The sequence below is a fragment of the Theropithecus gelada genome, chromosome 10 (assembly GCF_003255815.1).
Source record: "Theropithecus gelada isolate Dixy chromosome 10, Tgel_1.0, whole genome shotgun sequence".
Classification (NCBI taxonomy): domain Eukaryota; kingdom Metazoa; phylum Chordata; class Mammalia; order Primates; family Cercopithecidae; genus Theropithecus; species Theropithecus gelada.
Genome location: NC_037678.1, coordinates 69,750,918 through 69,769,457, shown reverse-complemented (window position 1 = coordinate 69,769,457; position 18,540 = coordinate 69,750,918). Strand labels below are relative to the sequence as shown.

General features: G+C 48.5%; 1 protein-coding gene across 1 annotated transcript in view; it reads left to right on the top strand.

The window, feature by feature from the left end:
- The window catches only part of EFCAB8 (EF-hand calcium binding domain 8), a 106,954-nt gene that overhangs the window by 55,034 nt on the left and 33,380 nt on the right, over positions 1–18,540 (top strand). Inside the window, exons 15-20 of the mRNA XM_025398228.1 lie at positions 390–500; positions 2,321–2,548; positions 3,639–3,709; positions 8,134–8,338; positions 9,196–9,408; positions 10,916–11,053. Coding sequence (XP_025254013.1) covers positions 390–500; positions 2,321–2,548; positions 3,639–3,709; positions 8,134–8,338; positions 9,196–9,408; positions 10,916–11,053 — 966 coding nt within the window. The remainder of the gene's footprint in view (positions 1–389; positions 501–2,320; positions 2,549–3,638; positions 3,710–8,133; positions 8,339–9,195; positions 9,409–10,915; positions 11,054–18,540) is intronic.

Below are 18,540 nucleotides of genomic sequence, written 5' to 3'. Positions count from 1 at the left end.
CTGTGTGTTATGGTAGCGTTGTGTGCTAAGTGCTTTCTGGAACACAGAGGAATCCTTAGCAACGGGGAGGCAGGGAGGGCTTCCCGGAGGGAACATCTGATCGAGGCTTCAGCTTCTCAGAAGTTATAAGGTGAAAGGGACCTTGGACTTGGAATTTGGGGTTCTAGGAACACTAGGGTTTGGGAGGCTCAGTCCCGGGGAGCGGGAGCCACGGAGTAGGGTGGGGGTATCTGCAGGCCTGCTGAGGAACCTGGAGTCTGCTGGAATCAGGCCTGCGTGTGGTCAGGATGTCTTGATGTTGTGATTTATTGGAAGTTTTTCCCAGCGGCCCATCATTGTGAGCAGGGCCCTTCTGACAGACGAGCTCTCTGCCCTTTCCTCACCTACAGATTGGGATCCTAAAAGGGTACTTAGAGGCCCAGGGGCCTATCAAAGCAAGGAAGAGGACCACTCACTGCTCACCCCTGTGTGCTGTCCTCTACAGCAAGATCTTTAAGCAGGTGAGTGGCCCAGGGCTCGCCTCTGAGGCTGGTAGGAACACCAGGTGACACAGGAGAGGACCAGACCTCCCTGTGTGCCTGGGTCTGTAGTCAGCTCCCATGGCACACTGGGAACTCTTACAGCCTTGATGGTGGTGCTGGGGCGGTGGGATAGACACAGAAAGCAGCTCTGCAGATGGGCTGGCGTGGGATCAGCTCGGAGCTCCATCCATTAGCCATGGGCTCGCCTAACTCTCCTGGGCCTCATGCCCTTGGCTGAGCGCCTTGGGTCGGCTCTGGACCGGGCCTTCTTTCCATGGAGTGTGAGACAGAGGGCTAGTTGTGGGGCGCTTTCCTAGGTTCCCAGAGTGGGTGCTGTTCTTGGGCATCTCTTTCCAGGGAAGCCATAACTTGGCTTTGTTCATTGTAGGAAGGGAGGGAGGCCCAGGCGCAGGCAGCACCTTGGTCCTGCGTGGAGTCTCTGGGTTGGACAGGGCAGCTGGGCATGAGGAGTTGCTTCTGAGGTGTGAGGACAGGAGGGACTGCTGCCTGAGGCCCTCTGCTCACTCCCATCCACTGGGGCCTCTTGTCTGGCCCAGGCTCTGGACAGGGGCGCTGCATTGGGTGTACAAGCTTGGAGCCCCCCATTCTGGGCTTCTCTCCCATCCTGGCTCCTGCCACCACCATCTCTCACTGCCTTAGGGCTTAGGCTCTTCAGTACCTTAAAAAAGTTTCTTTAGAATTAAAAAAAAAGGCCGGGCGCGGTGGCTCAAGCCTGTAATCCCAGCACTTTGGGAGGCCAAGACGGGCACATCACGAGGTCAGGGGATCGAGACCACCCTGGCTAACACGGTGAAACCCTATCTCTACTAAAAAAAAAAATACAAAAAACTAGCTGGGCGAGGTGGCGGGCGCCTGTAGTCCCAGCTACTTGGGAGGCTGAGGCAGGAGAATGGCGTAAACCCGGGAGGCGGAGCTTGCAGTGAGCTGAGATCCGGCCACTGCACTCTAGCCTGGGCGGCAGAGCGAGACTCCGTCTCAAAAAAAAAAAAAAAAAATTTCTCAGCTTTTCTAGATGCTCTCATTAGGGAGGGTTGGTCCAAAACCACCTCACCGGCTACTTTTTTTTTTTTTTGCCAGGGTCTTGCTCTGTTGCCCAGGCTGGAGTGCAGTGGGATCTTGGCTCACTGCAACCTCTGCCTCCTGGGTTCAAGTGATTCTCCTGCCTCAGCCTCCCAAGTAGCTGGGCTTACAGGCATGCACCACCACCCCCAGCTAATTTTTGTATTTTTAGTAGAGACAGGGTTTCAGCATGTTGGCCAGGCTGGTCTCAAACTTCTGACCTCAAGTGATCCACCCACCTCGGCCTCCCAAAGTTTTGGGCTTACAGGCATGAGCCACTGCACCCGGCCTCACCTGCTATTCTTGCATTATAAAATGGTCATGGTGGCAAAATGTTTCATTGAGTGGCATGACCATCCTTATTCTCAACATTTCCCTACTTAGGAGCAGTTAGTTTATTTCTTATTTTTTTGACGGGGTGGTCACGATTAATGTTGCTTCAGTAATGTCTTTTCCACATAGGGATTATTTTCTTTGGCTAGATCCTGGTAAGTGCCATTTCTGAGTTAACAGGCCTTCACCAAATGTTCCAGTTTGCACTGCCCTGTGATACAGGGCAGAGGAGGTCCTGTTGTCAAGAGTGGCTTATGTATAGCAGGGGGCCCTGAACGTCTGTTTTTTCAGTGGGTGGAGGGGAGGGGCCAAGGCAGGCTAGAGACCACCCTTGGGAGTGGAGTCCCCGGCCTCTCCAGCAGCCCCCAGCTGTGTGCTCTCCACAGGTGGTGAGTGGCTGCCTGCGCGGCACCGTGAGTGTGTGGGAGGTCGTGACGGGCAGGAAGACGATGGAGTTCTCCGTGTCTGGGGGCCAGCACGTGGAGCTGACTGCCATGGCCCTGGATGAGTCAGAGCGGTGCCTACTCACAGGTTTGCGGGATGGCACAATGAAGATGTGGAACTACAACATTGGCAAATGCCTGTTGACCTTTCCCAATCCGGACCAGCTGGAGGTCAGTCTTGCTTGTTAACTAGAGCCAGGGACAGCCTCTTGGGAAGCAAAGCACAGCTCTTGTGACCCTGGGATGCATTATTTTTGGACCTCTCTGAAAGGGTGTTCATCATAGTCAGGTGGCCTGGCTTCAAACCTCCAGGAGCCTCTGTGTCTCAGGCATGAAATGAAGACAGCTAACAGTGCCTGGACTAATGGGTTTCCACTAAGGTTAGCTACTGTTGCTCTTTAAATTTGCTAGCACTTCTCATTCCTCATACTGGAGCTTTGGATTGCATTTCTAGCAGTGGGATCAGTTAATTCACAGCCACCCATGGTCACCCCTATTTGGGAAATGCCTGACAGTATTATTATAGGGCCAGTCCATGGGAGTGGCATAGGACAAAGTCAGCAGTTCCACCCTAACTTTTGTGACACAGACCTTTAACCAACTCAGAATGTGTACTTAGCTGGCCAGGCAGTGGCTCATGCCTGTAATCTCAGCACTTTGGGAGGTCGAGGCAGGGGGATCACCTGAAGCCAGGAGTTCGAGACCAGCCTGGCTAATATGGTGAAACCCCCATCTCTACTAAAAATACAAAAAAAAAATTAGCCAGGCGTGGTGGTGGCTGCCTGTAATCCCAGCTACTCAGGAAGCTGCGGCAGGACAAACTGGGAGGTGGAGGCTGCAGTGAGCCGAGATCGCGCCATTGCACTCCAGCCTGGGCTGCAAGAGTGAAACTCCATCTTAAAAAAAAAGAAAAGAAAAGAAAAGAAAGTGTACTTAGTCAAGATGCCAGGGGTTGAGTATTGCTCCAGATCCTATCACTCAGTAATGACTTGACCTTAGCCAGGTCACTTGCCCATTTCCCAGCTATTCTCTCTGAAAAATGGACATGGATGCCTATCCTATCTGCCTACCCTAAGTCCATCAAATGAGGGAATAGGATGTGAGCGCATGATGAAAAATACATGGTGGTATCAACTGTAGGCGATTCTCATCATCATTGAGAGGTTTGACTTCTTGCTTGGCACCTTTAGGAAGGCATTTAGGGCCCAGAGCCATTTTCTCTGAGAAGTTTTCTAATTCTGTTTTCTTTCATTTTCAACAGATTAGTGGGATTATCCATATGAACAAAGTGTTCTATGTGACAGGGTGGAGTAAGAGAATCACGCATTTTCTGTGAGTAGAAAGCATGCATGGTGAGTAGGTCCCAGTAGCTGCATGTTCTCTCTTCAGATGGGTTCCTCCATTCCGAGCTTTCCTGGTGGTTGGAACACCATGCAGGAAGTTAGTGGTGGTTAATGACTGTTGCTTCATCTGCTCATCCATCCATTCATTCATTTTCATTGAGGCTAATATATTCTTGGCCTTTTGCTAGGTGCCTGGGATGGGTATAAACAAGAATGTTGGAGTCTTTATCCTCTTGGAGTATCTAGTTCAGTGGGGGAATGTCTTAGTCCATTCGGGCTGCTGTAACAGAATATCATAGACTGAGTTGCTTATAAACAACATAAATTTATTTATCAGAGTTCTGGAGATGGGGAAGTTCCAGACAAGGCGCCAGCAGATTTGCTGCCTGGTGAGGGCCCACTTCCTGATTCATAGACAGCTGTCTTCTTACTGTAAGCTTACATGGTGGAAGGGGTAAGAAATCTCTCTGGGGCGTCCTTTTTAAGGGCACTAATCCCATTCATGAGGGCTCCATTTTCATGACCTCATCACCTCCCAAGGCCCCACCTCCAAATATGCTCGCCTTGGGGATTAGGCTTCAATATATGAATTTTGGGACCAAAATTCAATCTATGGCATTCCATCCCTGACTTCCCAAAATTCATGTCTTCTCTCATGCAAAATATATTCATTTCATCCCAGTAACCCCCAAAGTCTTAACTTGTTCCAGTATCAACTTTAACGTCTAAGTCCAAAATATCATCTAAATATCACCTAAATAAAATATGGGTGAGTCTCAAGGTACAATTCATTCTGAAGCGAATTCCCCTCTAGCTGTGAACCTGTGATACTAACATGTTACATACTTCCAAAATAGAATGGTGGGACAGGCATAGGATAGATACAAGGGAGAGATGGGAAAGGAGAAAGGAGGGACAGGTCCTGAGCAAGTCAAAAATCCATCGGGGCAAATACTAGTAGACCTTAAATCTCAAAGATAATCCTCTTCAGCTTGCTGCCCTGCCCTTCAGGACTGCTGGGGTGGCAGTTCTGCCCCTGCAGCTTTGCCAGGCAGGTGATCAGAACCCTAAGACTCTGGGCAGCCCTACACCTACAGATTTGGGGAGCCTTGCCCCCCTGGTGGCTCTATGCCTGGGCCCTGCCCCTGTGGCACTTCCCTGCATGAGCCCCCTGGCCCTGTGGGGCTGCAATTCCAAGGCTGTGGCTCTGCTGGGAGGCCCTGTCCTTTGAAATCTAGGTAGTGGAGGCAGCCGTGTCCTCCCAGCTCTGCTGAGTGTAACCCATGCTGTACCATGGTCCACAGGAGCCACACCTAGAGTGGTCAAGGAGCATGAAGAATGGAGCCTGTGAAGTTAGGCGATGATGGTAAAGTGTACTGTGGTCCCGTGGGCACTGGTGGCCATTCCCTTGAAACCATTCTGCCCCCAGGGCCCTTGTACTCTGGGCTGGTGATGGGAGGGACAGTCCTAACGATTTCTGAATTGCCTTCAGGGTCATTCTTTCATTGTCTTGGAGAACAGCACTGGCTTCTGTTGGGTTGGCTGATCCATACTAATCTCATCAAACAGTGCTTGGCTATGTCTTTAATGATTGTATTAGTTTGTTTTCACACTGCTATAAAGAATGCCTGAGACTGGGTAATTTATGAAGAAAAAAGGTTTAATTGACTCACAGTTCTGCATGGCTAGGAGGGGGCTTCAGGAGACTTACAATCATAGTGAAGGGGAAGCAAGGCACATCTTACATGGTGGCAGGAGAGAGTGCAAGGGAAACTGCCACTTTTAAACCATCAGATCTTGTGAGAACTCACTCACTATCACGAGAACAGCATGAGGGAAACTGCCCCTATGATCCATTCACCTCCTACCAGGTCCCTCCCTCGACATATAGGGATTACAATTCAAGATGAGGTTTGGGTGGGGACACAGAGCCAAACCATATCAATGTTCTATTCTGAACAGGCTTTCTCATTCCTTTCTATATGGATAGGATGAATCTTTTAAGTTCTGCTTCCTTTTTTTTTTTTTTTTTTTTTTAAGACACGGGGTCTCACCCTGTCACCCAGGCTGGAGTGTAGTCATGAGGTTATAGCTCACAGCAGCCTCAGCTCCTCCCACCCCAGCCTCCAGGGTAGCTAGGACTACAGGCACATACCACCATGCCTGGCTAATTAAAAAAATTTTTTTTATAGATATGGGGTCTTGCTATGTTACACAAGCTGGTCTTAAACTCCTGGCTTCAAGCAATCCTCCTGTCTTGGCCTCCCAAAGTACTGGGTTACAGGCATGTACTCCTGGATTCTGCTTCCTTTTTGATTAACAGTTTGGTTTTTAAACCATTTCTCTCGTTGCATTTTATTATAAGTTGTCAGGAGGAACCAGGCAACTCCTTCATTATGTTACATAGAAATTTCCTCAGTGAAATATCCAATTTCTTATCTTGCAAGTTCTACCTGCCTCAAAACACTAGAACACAAATATGATTCAGCCAAGTTCTTTGCCATTTTGTAACAAGTAGGACCTTTCCTCTAGTTTCCAATAACATGTTTCTCATTTCTGTCAAGACTTCACCAGAATGGTCTTTAACATCCATATTTCTACCAAAATTCTGTTCAGGATTACTTAGGTATTCTCTAAGAATACTGAGGCTTTCTCTGCATCTGTCCTCTTTTCTTTCTAGGCCCTCACTGAAATCACCCTTAATGGTCTATGCGTAGCAATGCAGGCTTTTTCTAGCATGGACCTTCCATCCTCTACCTATTACCTACTTTTTTTTTTTTTTTTTTTTTTTTTTTTTTTTTTTAAAGACAGAGTCTTGCTTTATGGCCCAGGCTGGAGTGCAGTAGTGCAGTCTTGGCTCACTACAACCTCCACCTCCCAGGTTCAAGTGATTCTCGTGCTTCAGCCTCCCAAGTAGCTGGGATTATAAGTGTGTGCCACCACAGCTGGCTAATTTTTTGTATTTTTAGTAGAGACAGGGTTTCGTCATGTTGGCCAAGCTGGTCTTGAACTCCTGGCCTCAAGTGATCCACCTGTCTCAGTTCCCAAAGTGCTGGGATTACAGGCGTGAGCCACCCTGCCTAGCTGACATTACCTGGTTCTAAAACCACTTCTGACATTTTTAGGTATTTGTTACCATAGCACCCCACCCCTGGTACCAATTTCTGTCTTCGTTCACTCAGGCTGTTATAACAGAATACCATAGAGTAGGTGGCTTATAACAACAGAAAATTATTTCTTACAGTTCTGAAGGAAATTCTTAGATCAAAGCACTGGCAAATTCAGTGACTGCTGAGGGCCACTTCCTGGTTCATAGATGGCCATTTTCTTACATGGTAAAGAGGACAAGGGATCTCTGTGAGCCTCTTATTTTTGTTTTATTTTTTTAAGAGACAGGATCTTGCTCTATTGCCCAGGCTGGAGTGTGGTGGCATAATTACAGCTCACTGCAGCCTTGAACTCCTGGGCTCAAGTGATCCTTCTGCCTCAGCCTCCTGAATAGCTAGGACTACAAGTGTGTGTCACTATGCCTGCCTAATTAAAATTTTTTTTTTTTTGTAGAGATGTGGTCTTGCTCTGTTGCCCAGGCTGGTCTTGAACTCCTGGCCTCAAACAATTCTCCTTCCTTGGCCCCTCAAAGTGCTGGGATTCTAGGCATGAGCCGCCATGCCTAGCCTAGGACCTCTTTTATAAAGGCACTGATTCTGTTTGTGAGGGTTTTGCCCTTCTATCCTAATAACCTTCCAAAGGCCACACCTGTGAATACTCTCACATTGAGGATTAGGTTTTAACATACATTTTTGGAGAATATGAATGTTCAGTGTATATCAAGAAGGCAGGTACTAATCAAATATTAATACTTTCATTTATAATTATAAAGTATATTAAGTGCCATGGAAAAGTAGGAGTTTCTATGAGGGTTGAATGCGTGGAAACCTGATTTCTTCTTGGGGGCGGTGGTCAGGAAAGTCTCGGTGAAGGTGTGGTGGCTGGAGTGCAATCTGAAGCGTGAGAAGGAAGGGTCTCTGTGAAGTCTTTAGGATAGGATGAGCATTCCAGGCAGAAGGAACACTATGTTCAAGATCCCTTTCTTTTAGGGACCTCTGTAAGGCCACTGTTTCCCCCCGCTTTAAACCTTAATCCTTACCTAGTTGTCTGACTGGGGGTGTGTTACGCATTCATTATCCGTAGGATTAGTTTATGTAAAGCCCCTACGACAGGGCCTTTGCAGAAGGCACGTAGTAAGCGCTTAGTAAATAAGGTCAATGGGGCATGGCCTCAGCCTAGCCCTGACACCTAGGAGTATCCTCCTCTGAGTCGGCTCCCAGAATCCTCAAGGCTCCAGTGCTTCCCCAGTGGATGGAGCATTAAAGGCTGAGCTCTCAGCCCTCCTGCCTCTGGCCATGTGCACAGGTTCCACAAGACCAAGCCGGTGCTCTTATGCTACCACTGGCAGACCTACCACACGGAGGACATCCTGAGCATGGCCAAGTACCAGAACCAGTTCCTCGGGACCTCCTCCTACAGTGGGGACATCCTCTTCTGGAACACCGGCACACTCAAGCCCATCTTCAACTTCAATGCCTCTAGGAGTCCCTTGCCCTTGCAGCCCAAGAGGGTATGTTAACAGAAGCACACTCTCCTCCCACCCTTCTCTCAGCTGTGAACCAGAATCCTGTGGGGCAGGGAAGGTGGGGAGCACCCTGGGAAGCAGGAGGAATAATGGCAACTTGTTCTGGAGGGGGTGGGGAGCTTGGTTACGTAGGTGGTTAGTTTCTGTAATTATCCTCATTGGACAGATGAGAAAGTGGAGGCACAGGGAGGTTACGCACCTTGCCTAAGGTCACACAGCCAAGGAGTAGATCCAAACCCAGGCAGTCTGACTTCAGAGGCTGGCAGTGCTGGTCCTGCCATCTTTAGTAGGTTACTCACTCCTTTCCCATTGCTACTACACATTACCACTCTGGGCTCCCCAGTAGGGACTTAGGAAACCCATACAGTCTCCAAATTCCCATATCTCAGCAGATCAAAGCAGGAAGGGACCTTAGGGGCCGTCTCATCCAGTGGTTTTCCAAATGTGTTGGAGAGAGATGCTTGGAAGCTACTGCAGGGGGGCTCTGGTTGTTGGGGTTTCCCCCAGAATAGCTCAGCTTTTTGTCTATTTTATGCTTCGGAGGAGCTTCCCTTGAGATTAAAGAAAGCCTCAAAAATATTTGGAAACTACTGTCCATTTTACAGATGAGGAGACTGAGTTCCTCATGGGAGCAGTGTCTTGCCTGTGGGTACTCAGGGCATTGCAGCTGGCCAGGAATGGGGTTAGAAGCTCTAGTCTGATGCTTTTAAGGGGGCTAGGTTTCTGGGAAGCAAGCCCTGGGGGGCTGGAGGGCCCTGTGGTGTTGGCATTGATCTGGGGCAGCCCAGAATTTACCTCTAGGACATTGCAATGCCTTAGGGGCTGCTTTCTCCTTGGTACAGGTGAAAGATGTGAACAACTGCCTGCCTGAGAGCCACGGGCCCATCAGACCCTGTGTGGAGCGGGAGAAGTGGGCATACAAGACCCCCAGGAAGCTCTCCAGTCTCAGCCCCAAGTCTGCGGCCAATACCAACCTGAGGCGGAGCCTGGTGTCGGCTCCCCCAGTGATGAGGCGCTGGAGAGACAAGGAGCCAGTCAGGCCTGTGTCCCAGAAGGTGGGAGCAAGAGCCCAACCAGAAGGCTACCCTCACTTTCCAGCTGCTGGCATTCACACACCTGCTGTGTGTGTGTTTTCTTACTGGGATGTACTTTTTCCAGAGTGCCTTTAGGTCCCTAAACTCACTTGTTTTGAACATTGTGGGCCTGGGCAGGGCACCCTCTGGTTTTAGTCCCACTGTGTCTAACCTGGAGCTGGGGCTAGGTCCCTTTCCAGGGCATGGCTAATACCAGGCCTAAAAGTCTGAAAGCTGAAAGGCAGAACCCAAAGAGAACACAACCCTGAAAACCTAAAATTGGAAGTTAGATCCTGGACTGCATTCTCAGTCCTCAAGCGCAAGTCACCTGACCTTGGCCCAGGTGCAGAGGGAGCCATGGGGGCCTCACCTGCTCGGAGACCAGGCTGCAAGAGTCTGAGACCCAGATACAGACAAACCACCTTCTTCCTCCTCTGAGCCTCATCTCTGCCCCAGGACCAGCCCTTCCAAGAATGGCTGACAGTTCTGTTTTGCGGCGAATAGGGAGAAAGAGAAGGAGGAGTTACTCTTTCCCTACTTGCAGGGGATGGCTCGCCTTTGAACTTTCAGCAGTGAGTACAGTATTCCAACAATCAGTGCAATAATCTCTTGTATGGGGCAGGAGGAACCAGTGAGATTGTTCTTGCAGTCAAAGTCTGATTTCCATTCCTCGGAGCTGAGGCTTGAGTGAGAAACACCACCTTCCCCAAACACACAATAATTGCTAGGCATAAGGCAGTCTAGACCTAGATCCAACATGGTCTGCTGGGATATAATTTTGCTGTAAGATGTGTACACTTGACCATAAGACACTCATACCATCTTTGAGTTATCAGAGGTTAGACCACTGCTTTCAAATCTAGGGAAATGGGTGTATAGGTGTATTTGCCCCTCTATCCTTATTTTTATTTTTATTTTTTATTTTTGAGATGGAGTCTCACCCTGTCGCCCAGGCTGGAGTGCAGTGGTGTGATCTTTGCTCAGCGCAACCTCTGTCTCCCAGGTTCAAGCGATTATCCTGCCTCAGTCTCCCTAGTAGCTGGGATTACAGGTGTGCACAACCATGCCTGGCTAAATTTTTTGTATTTTGATTGGAGACAGGGTTCGCCATGTTGGCCAGGCTGGTCTCAAATTCCTGGCCTGAAATTATCTGCCCGCCTTGGCCCCCCAAAGTGGTGGGATTACAGGTGTGAACCACCATGCCCGACCTTTATCCTCATTTTTAACCAGGATGGTCTCTTCCAGGACAAAGGAAGGGTCTTCCCCAAAGGCAAACTCAAGTCTCTGCCCCAATTTTGCTCTAGCAGAACTGCTGGGAACTTAAAGTGGAGGTTTCCCGGGATCCACTGAGTGCTGCTTTCTCCAGGGCAGTGTGCCTACTGCGGGGGCTCGGGAGGGCCGCTCTTTTGTCATCTTCCTCTGGTCTCTGGTCCCCCATGGGGAAGGGAAACGTCCTCATGGTGACTTGGGTGCCCATCTTTCTTTCCAGAAACCTTCCAGCGCTGCTGGCACATCTATGCAGCCAGGCAAGATCCACAGCAAACAGTCCATTTACAAAGAGGATGAAACAAGAAAAGCAGAATTGCAGAAGAATATGTTGTTTCAATCCAGTGCCTCGGTGGAGAAGGTTGGCCGTGATCAGCCAGGGAGTGGGATATGAGCTGGGGAGTGGGCCATTAAGATGGGGCTCGGGGGCCTGGGCTCCGGGCCTGGACTGATTCTCCCCAGTGCCCAGAAGACGTCTTGGAGAGGATGGAGCCGCTTGGGATACTGGAGTCAGGGCTGCAGTGTCTGGGGAGAGCTCCTGTATTAGTTTGTTTTCATGCAGCTGATAAAGACATACCCAAGACTGGGAAGAAAAAGAGGTTTAACTGGACTTACAGTTCCACATGGCTAGGGAGACCTCACAATCATGGCGGGAGGCGAAAGGTGCTTCTTACATGGCAGAAGCAAGAGAAAACGAGAAGACGCAAAAGCAGAAACCCCTGATAAACCCATCAGATCTCGTGAGACTTATTCACTCTCATGAGAATGGCATGGGAAAGACCAGCCCCCATGATTCAGTTCCCTCCCTCTTGTTCCCTCCCACAACACGGGAGAATTCTGGGAGACACAGTTCAAGTTGAGATTTGAGTGCAGACACAGCCAAACCATATCAGTTCCCCAGGAGGTGGAGTTGGGGTGCCTAGGGAGGTGAGCAGTGTTGCCTCTGGACTGGGGGTAGCAGTGTCCTCTCTGGGCAGGGAGGAAGAGAGGTAGGAGAAGTGACATCTCCAGACTCTAGTTAGAATGCCCTCCTGTTAACTGGGAGAGTGTTTTATACCTAACAAGAGTTGGGTATGGATTCATCTTTGTTCTTCCTCCTGTACCTTCCCCTTTCTGACCCTGGACACCCCTCACTGTGATACTGACTCCCCGTCCTGAAGACACAAATCATAGTTGAGCTAGGGTGTGGGAGGCCTGCCCCATCATCTAGCTCCAGGGACCAGGACTTGAGAACAAGGGGGCAGTGCTCTGAGAGCTGGGTTTTGCAGTGTTGGCAGGGAGAGCAGGAGTGGCTACACACTCTCCTCCAGGTTCTGATTATTTCTCTCTCCTCCTTTTTTTTTTTTTTTTTTCTTGAGACAGAGTCTCACTGTCACCCAGGCTGGAGTGCAGTGGTGTGATCACAGCTCATTACAGCCTCAACCTCCTGGGCTGAAGTGATCCTCCCACCTCAGCCTTGTGAGTAGCTGGGACTATAGGCATGCACCATTATGCCAAGCTATTTTTTTTTTTTTTTGTATTTTTTTGTAGAGATGGGGTCTCACTATGCTGCCCATGCTGGTCTTGAACTCCTGGGCTCAAGTGATCCTCCTGGCTCAGCCTCCCAAAGTGTTGGGATTACAGATGTGAACCGTTATACCCCGCCTCTTCCTTCTCTTTAAAAAAAAATACTTTAAATAACTTTTAAAAGTAATAATGCTAGTTTATAATAAAAAAAGAAGTGTGTGTAAATGAAAAAATAAAAATAAAAGTCTCCTATGTCTCACTCACCCTATCCCATCTCACTCTCCACAGCAGCAGTCGCTGTCAGCAGGTTGGCTTTAGCTTTGTTCTTTTTTTTTTTTTTTTTTTTTTTGACTAGTAATATAAAATGATAGCTACGTCCTGCCATTTGTTTTTTTCTATAAGTCTATAGCATGGATATACTTTCATGAGAGGGATTTAGATTCATCTTATTCTTTTGTTACCTTACTCTTTTTTTTAGATGGAGTTTTGCTCTGTCACCCAGGCTGGAGTGCAATATCAGCTCACTGCATCTCTGCGTCCTGAGTTCAAGTGATTCTCCTGCCTCAGCCTCCGGAGTAGCTGGGACCACAGGCACGTGCCACCACGCCCAGCTACTTTTTGTATTTTTAGTAGAGACGGGGTTTCACCATGTTGGCCAGGCTGGTCTCGAACTCCTGACCTCAGGTGATCCACCCGCCTCCGTTTCCCAAAGTGCTGGGATTACAGGCTTGAGCCACTGCACCCGGCCATTTTATTCTTTTTAACAACTGCCCGCTGCTGCATAACTTGGATGTATCAGGAACTATGAAGCTGGTCCTCTATGAATAGGTCTGTGGGTTAGTTCCAGTTTTTAGCTTTTAGGAGCAGCACTGCACTGAACATTCTTGCATGTACATTTCTGGGCACTAGTGTGAGTATATCGAGAGGATGGATTCTTGGAAGCAGAATTGCCAACAGTCCCATCCCTTTAAATCTGCGAAGTCAAGATAGATGGCTCAAAGCTTGATCTTTCGGGCTGGTGACCTAGTGCTGTCTGGACACTAGCATTCGCTACATGCCAGGCACTGGGGAAGGAGCAGTGAATGAAAGACATCAAGCCCCTGACCTCTGGAGCTGTCATTATAGTTGGGGCGAGATAGACAATTAACCAGCAAATAGAATAAAGGGCATGTCACAGAGTGAGTGAGGACAATGGAGGGCAAGAAAGCTGGGAAGAGGGCAGGGAGAACGGACATGGGAGGAGATGGCATTGCTGTTTTATGAATAGGCTAGTCAGGGAGGGCTTCACAGAGGAGGCAGCATCTGCAAAGAGCCTGAAGGAAGTGAGGAAACATGGTCTGCAGTTATCTGGAAGGAGGGTGATGCAGGCAGAGAAGGTAGCAGGTGCAAAGGCCCTTATGGGAGAGCTGGCATGGAATGTTCGAGAATGAGCACTTCTCTCTCTCTCTGTGTCTGTCTGTCTCTCATACTTTTTCCCTCTAATTAGAAAGTGATACATGTCCTTAATTAAAACTAAAAAAATTCAGGCAGAGAGCAGTGGCTCACACCTGTAATCCCAGCCCTTTGGGAGGCCAAGGTGGGAGGATTGCTTGAGCCCAGGAGTTCTAGACCAGCCTGGGCAACATGAGAACTCATCTCTACAAAAAATTTTAAAAATGAGCCAGGTTTGATAGTGTGCACAGTGCTCCCAGCTCCTTGGGAGGCTGAGTTGGGAGAATCACTTGAACCTGCGAGGTCAAGACTGCAGTGAGCCGTGATTATGCCACTGCACTCCAGCCTGGGCAACACAGCTAGACCTTGTCTCTTAAACAAACAAACCTGACCGGGTGCGATGGCTCACGCCTGCAATTCTAGCCCTTTGGAAGGCAGAGGTGGGCGGATTGCCTGAGCTCAGGAGTTCGAAACCAGCCTGGGCAACACAGTGAAGCCCCATCTCTACTAAAATACAAAAAATTAGCCAGGGGTGGCGGCATGCTCCTGTAGCCCCAGCTAGTCAGGAGGCAGAGGCAGGAGAATTGATTGAACCCAGGAGGCGAGTTTGCAGTGAGCTGATATTGTGCCACTGCACTCCAGCCTGGGTGGCACAGTGAGACTTGACTCCAAAACACCACCACCACCACCACCTACGAAAAAAATTCAAACTTTATACGAGTGTATAAAGTAAAAGAATGGCTGCTCCCTTCTTAGCCTTCAGAGGTAATTGCGTTAAGACATGTGTTGTAGCCTTCTAGAATTTTTCTGTGCATATACAAGTGCATACATGTATGAATGTATATATGTAAATATAGATATTCTTCACCGAATAATATCATATTGCATATATTATTCCAGGACTTGCTGTTTTTCACCTGACTCCTCATGGGCATCTCTTCATGATGGGGTTTACAGAGCCATGGCATTCCTTTTACTAGTCACATCATGTTCTGGGTACACTGCACAGAGTCTCTCTAGCCATCCGCTGCCACTGGTGGATGGCTAGGTGACCGGGTTTTGCCTCTATAGAAATCATTGCAATGAACATCCTTGTACATAAATTTTGGACCTCTTGTCTATTTCCAGATATAAAGCCCTAGGATTAGAAACACAGTCCTGGGCTGGGCACGGTGGCTCAAGCCTGTAATCCCAGCACTTTGGGAGGCCGAGACGGGCGGATCACGAGGTCAGGAGATCGAGACCATCCTGGCTAACACGGTGAAACCCCGTCTCTACTAAAAAATACAAAAAAATAGCCAGGCGAAGTGGCGGGTGCCTGTAGTCCCAGCTACTCGGGAGGCTGAGGCAGGAGAATGGCGTGAACCCGAGAGGAGGAGCTTGTAGTGAGCTGAGATCCGGCCACTGCACTCCAGCCTGGGTGACAGAGCAAGACTCCGTCTCAAAAAAAAAAAAAAAGAAAAAAAAAGAAACACAGTCCTGGAAAGCTTTTGCTGTGTTGCATTATGTTTCAGTGATAACTAGTATTTATTGAGCTCTCAATATCTGTCAGACAATGAACTTAACGGTTTACATGTGTTATTTTTGTTTTTCGAGACAGAGTCTCAGCTCTCTTGCCGAGGCTGGAGTGCAGTGGCACAATCACGGCTCACTGTGGCCTCCACTTCCCAGGCTCAAGCGATTCTCCCATCTCAGCCTTTTGAGTATTAATAGCTGGGACTACAGGTGTGTGCTACTCTGCCTGGCTGGTTAAAAAAAAGTTATTTACAGAGATGGAGTCTCCTTATGTTGCCCAGGCTGGTTTTGACCTTCTGGGCTCAAGCAGTCCTCCTGCCTTGGCCTCCCAAAGTGCTGGGATTACAGTCATAAGCCACCATGCCCAGCTACATGTGTTGTTTTTATTTTGTCCATCAAACAGCCCTGGGAAGTATGTACTATTATTATTTATTTATTTATGAGGGATTTTTGTCTGTTTAATACATCTGAAAAGAATGAATGTGAAAGGAATGTTTAATACATCTGAAAAAAATGTACTATTATTATTATTCCCATTTTATGGCTGAAGAAATAGGCCCAGTGAGGTGAAGTGACTTGCCCAAAATTCTTGTGGCCAGAAAATGACAGAGCCAGGGCCTGATTCTAGGTCTATTTGTTTTTGAAGTTCAAGTTCTTTTAACTCTTTGTGCTGCCACTGTTGGGAATTCCTTGGATTTTTTTTTTTTTTTTTTTTTGAGACGGAGTCTCGCTTTGTCGCCCAGGCTGGAGTGCAGTGGCCAGATCTCAGCTCACTGCAAGCTCCGCCTCCCGGGTTTACGCCATTCTCCTGCCTCAGCCTCCCGAGTAGCTGGGACTACAGGCGCCCGCCACTTCGCCCGGCTAGTTTTTTTGTATTTTTAGTAGAGACGGGGTTTCACCGTGTTAGCCAGGATGGTCTCGATCTCCTGACCTCGTGATCCGCCCGTCTCGGCCTCCCAAAGTGCTGGGATTACAGGCTTGAGCCACCGCGCCCGGCCTCCTTGGATTTTTTTATGTGGCTTGGTGATCTGCATGTAATAAGGATTTGTATCATGAATCTTGATTGAATTTTTGGCCAGATAATTACATGCAAAGGATCGAACGTCCGTTGGTGAAATTTGAGGCACTGTGGCTGGCAGGGCTGTGTGTGTGTGTGTGTGTGGTGTGTGTGCCCCCTCTGGACGCTGACCCTCACCCCTGGCTTCAAGGTGTACAGTCTTCCACCCGCACCACTCCTTGAGCAGCAGGGTCCCTTCTGTCTGGGGCACTTGTGGGCAGAGTGAAGCATTTTAGCGTGGTGCCCTGGAGAGGATCCAGAGTGCTTGGGTCACCTCTGATCTCAGCCTTTCCTTAGTGGAAGAGAGGCTTGGGTGGGCTGGGGTAAGGACACTTGACGGGGAGTGGGCGGGGATCTTACCTGTTGGGTCTTCCTTCCCATTTTTTGTGTCTGGCCATCCTGGAAGACTGTGAGGCATGGCAGAAAGAGCACTAAGAAGGAGTCCAGGATGCAGATCCAGGCCCAGCTGTGTCCCTGACAGTTTTTATTTTTAATTTTACTTATTTATTTATTTTTGAGATGGAATCTCACTCTGTTGCCCAGGCTGGAGTGCAGTGGTGCGATCTCAGCTCACTGCCACCTCAATCTCCTGGGTTCAAGTGATTCTCGTGCCTCAACCTCCTGAGTAGCTGGCATTACAGGCGTGTGCCACCACACCTGGCTAATTTTGTGTTTTTAATGGAGACAGGGTTTCACCTTGTTGTCCAGGCTGGTCTTGAACTCCTGACCTTAAGTGATCCTCCTGCCTCAGCCTTCCAAAGTGCTGGGATTACAGGCGTGAGCCACCGCACCTAGCTAATTTTGTGTTTGTACTGGAGACGGGGTTTTGCCATGTTGTCCAGGCTGGTCTCGAACTCCTGGCCTCAAGTGATCCTCCTGCCTCGGCCTCCCAAAGTGTTGGGATTACAGGCGTGAGTGATGGCGACCAGCCCCTGACAGTCTTTAGATGAAGCACTTGCCCCTGGCCATCTCCCTAGTAGGGAAGGACCAGATGGCAGGCAGCAGAAAATTGCTCCAAGTTATATGAAGTTTAGCCCGTGAGTAGCTGCCATGGCTTCTTCTGAAGGGAACCTCAGGGAGGCCGTTAACCCCCCGTGGTCGAGAAACTATCTGGGATTCCTGGGCTGAGTGAGACTGAAATGCTCACCTTTAGTCCAGCAGCTCTTTCCAAAATGAGCAGCGCAATGTATTGGATGGAGCTGGATGCAGAATGCAAAAGGAATAGTGTTGGTTACCTGTCCCTTGCAGCCACACGGCTCTGTCCTGCCTAGGGCCACCATTCTGACTGCACTTTTCCTCACTGTGAGCGCTGGATGCTGGCCACGCAGTTGACCCTGTGCTCTCGGCAGGCCGCCCCTCTCCATTCCTGCCAAAGTCCTGGGCACTCATTCACCTTCACCCTACCTGCTCTCACTGTCCCAGGGCTGGCAAAGGAATGGCTGGGAAGGATGCCTCAGCTTTTCCCCAGTTCAGACATGGGAGGCCTTTGTGGTGCTTCACTTTGGTGAATCCTGTGCAGTTATGAGGAACCACATTTTAGAAAAATACTTAATCATTGCAATGTGCTTATGACAAAATGTAAAACATATCCTTTAAAATGACAGTTAATGATTACTGTGAAAGTTGTGTGCACCTTTAATTTTTTTTTTATGGTTTTGATTTTTCAAACAAAACTGAGAACATTTGAAACTATTGTTTAGCTGTTTGCTTTTTTTTTTTCAGACCTCACAATTCATGGTGGACAGCGTTTCCTCTCAGCATGTAATAATCTATCCACTTCATTCTGTTTAATAGTTTTATATGGGGGCCTATCTAGGTTTTTTGGAGCCTGAAACTTTTGCAAGAAAAATGCACAAAATTATAAAAAATTAGGTACAAAAGTGAATATTTATTTAGAATGAGAAAAAAGTGAAAACAAATTTCAAAACTTACAAATCTGACAATTACAAAAGTCACCAGAACTTTCTATTCTTCCTAGAACCTTGAACTTAAACTTGAACTTAGCCTTGAGCTTCATGAACTTCACCAGTAAATCTGCCACTGGCTGCAGTGTATTTCTTTGGATTCACCAAGATATATTTTTTTATTTATGTAATTTAAATTTTTTTGGAGACAGTCTCGCTCCGTCGCCCAGGCTGGAAGGCAGTGATGCGATCTTGGTTCACTGCAACCTCCACCTCCCAAGTTCCAGCGATTCTCCTTCCTCGGCCTCCCAAGTAGCTGGAATTACAGGCACCCGCCACCATGCCCAGCTGATGTTTGTATTTTTAGCAGAGACAGGGTTTCACCATGTTGGCCAGGCTAGTCTCGAACTCCTGACTTCAGGTGATCCACCCACC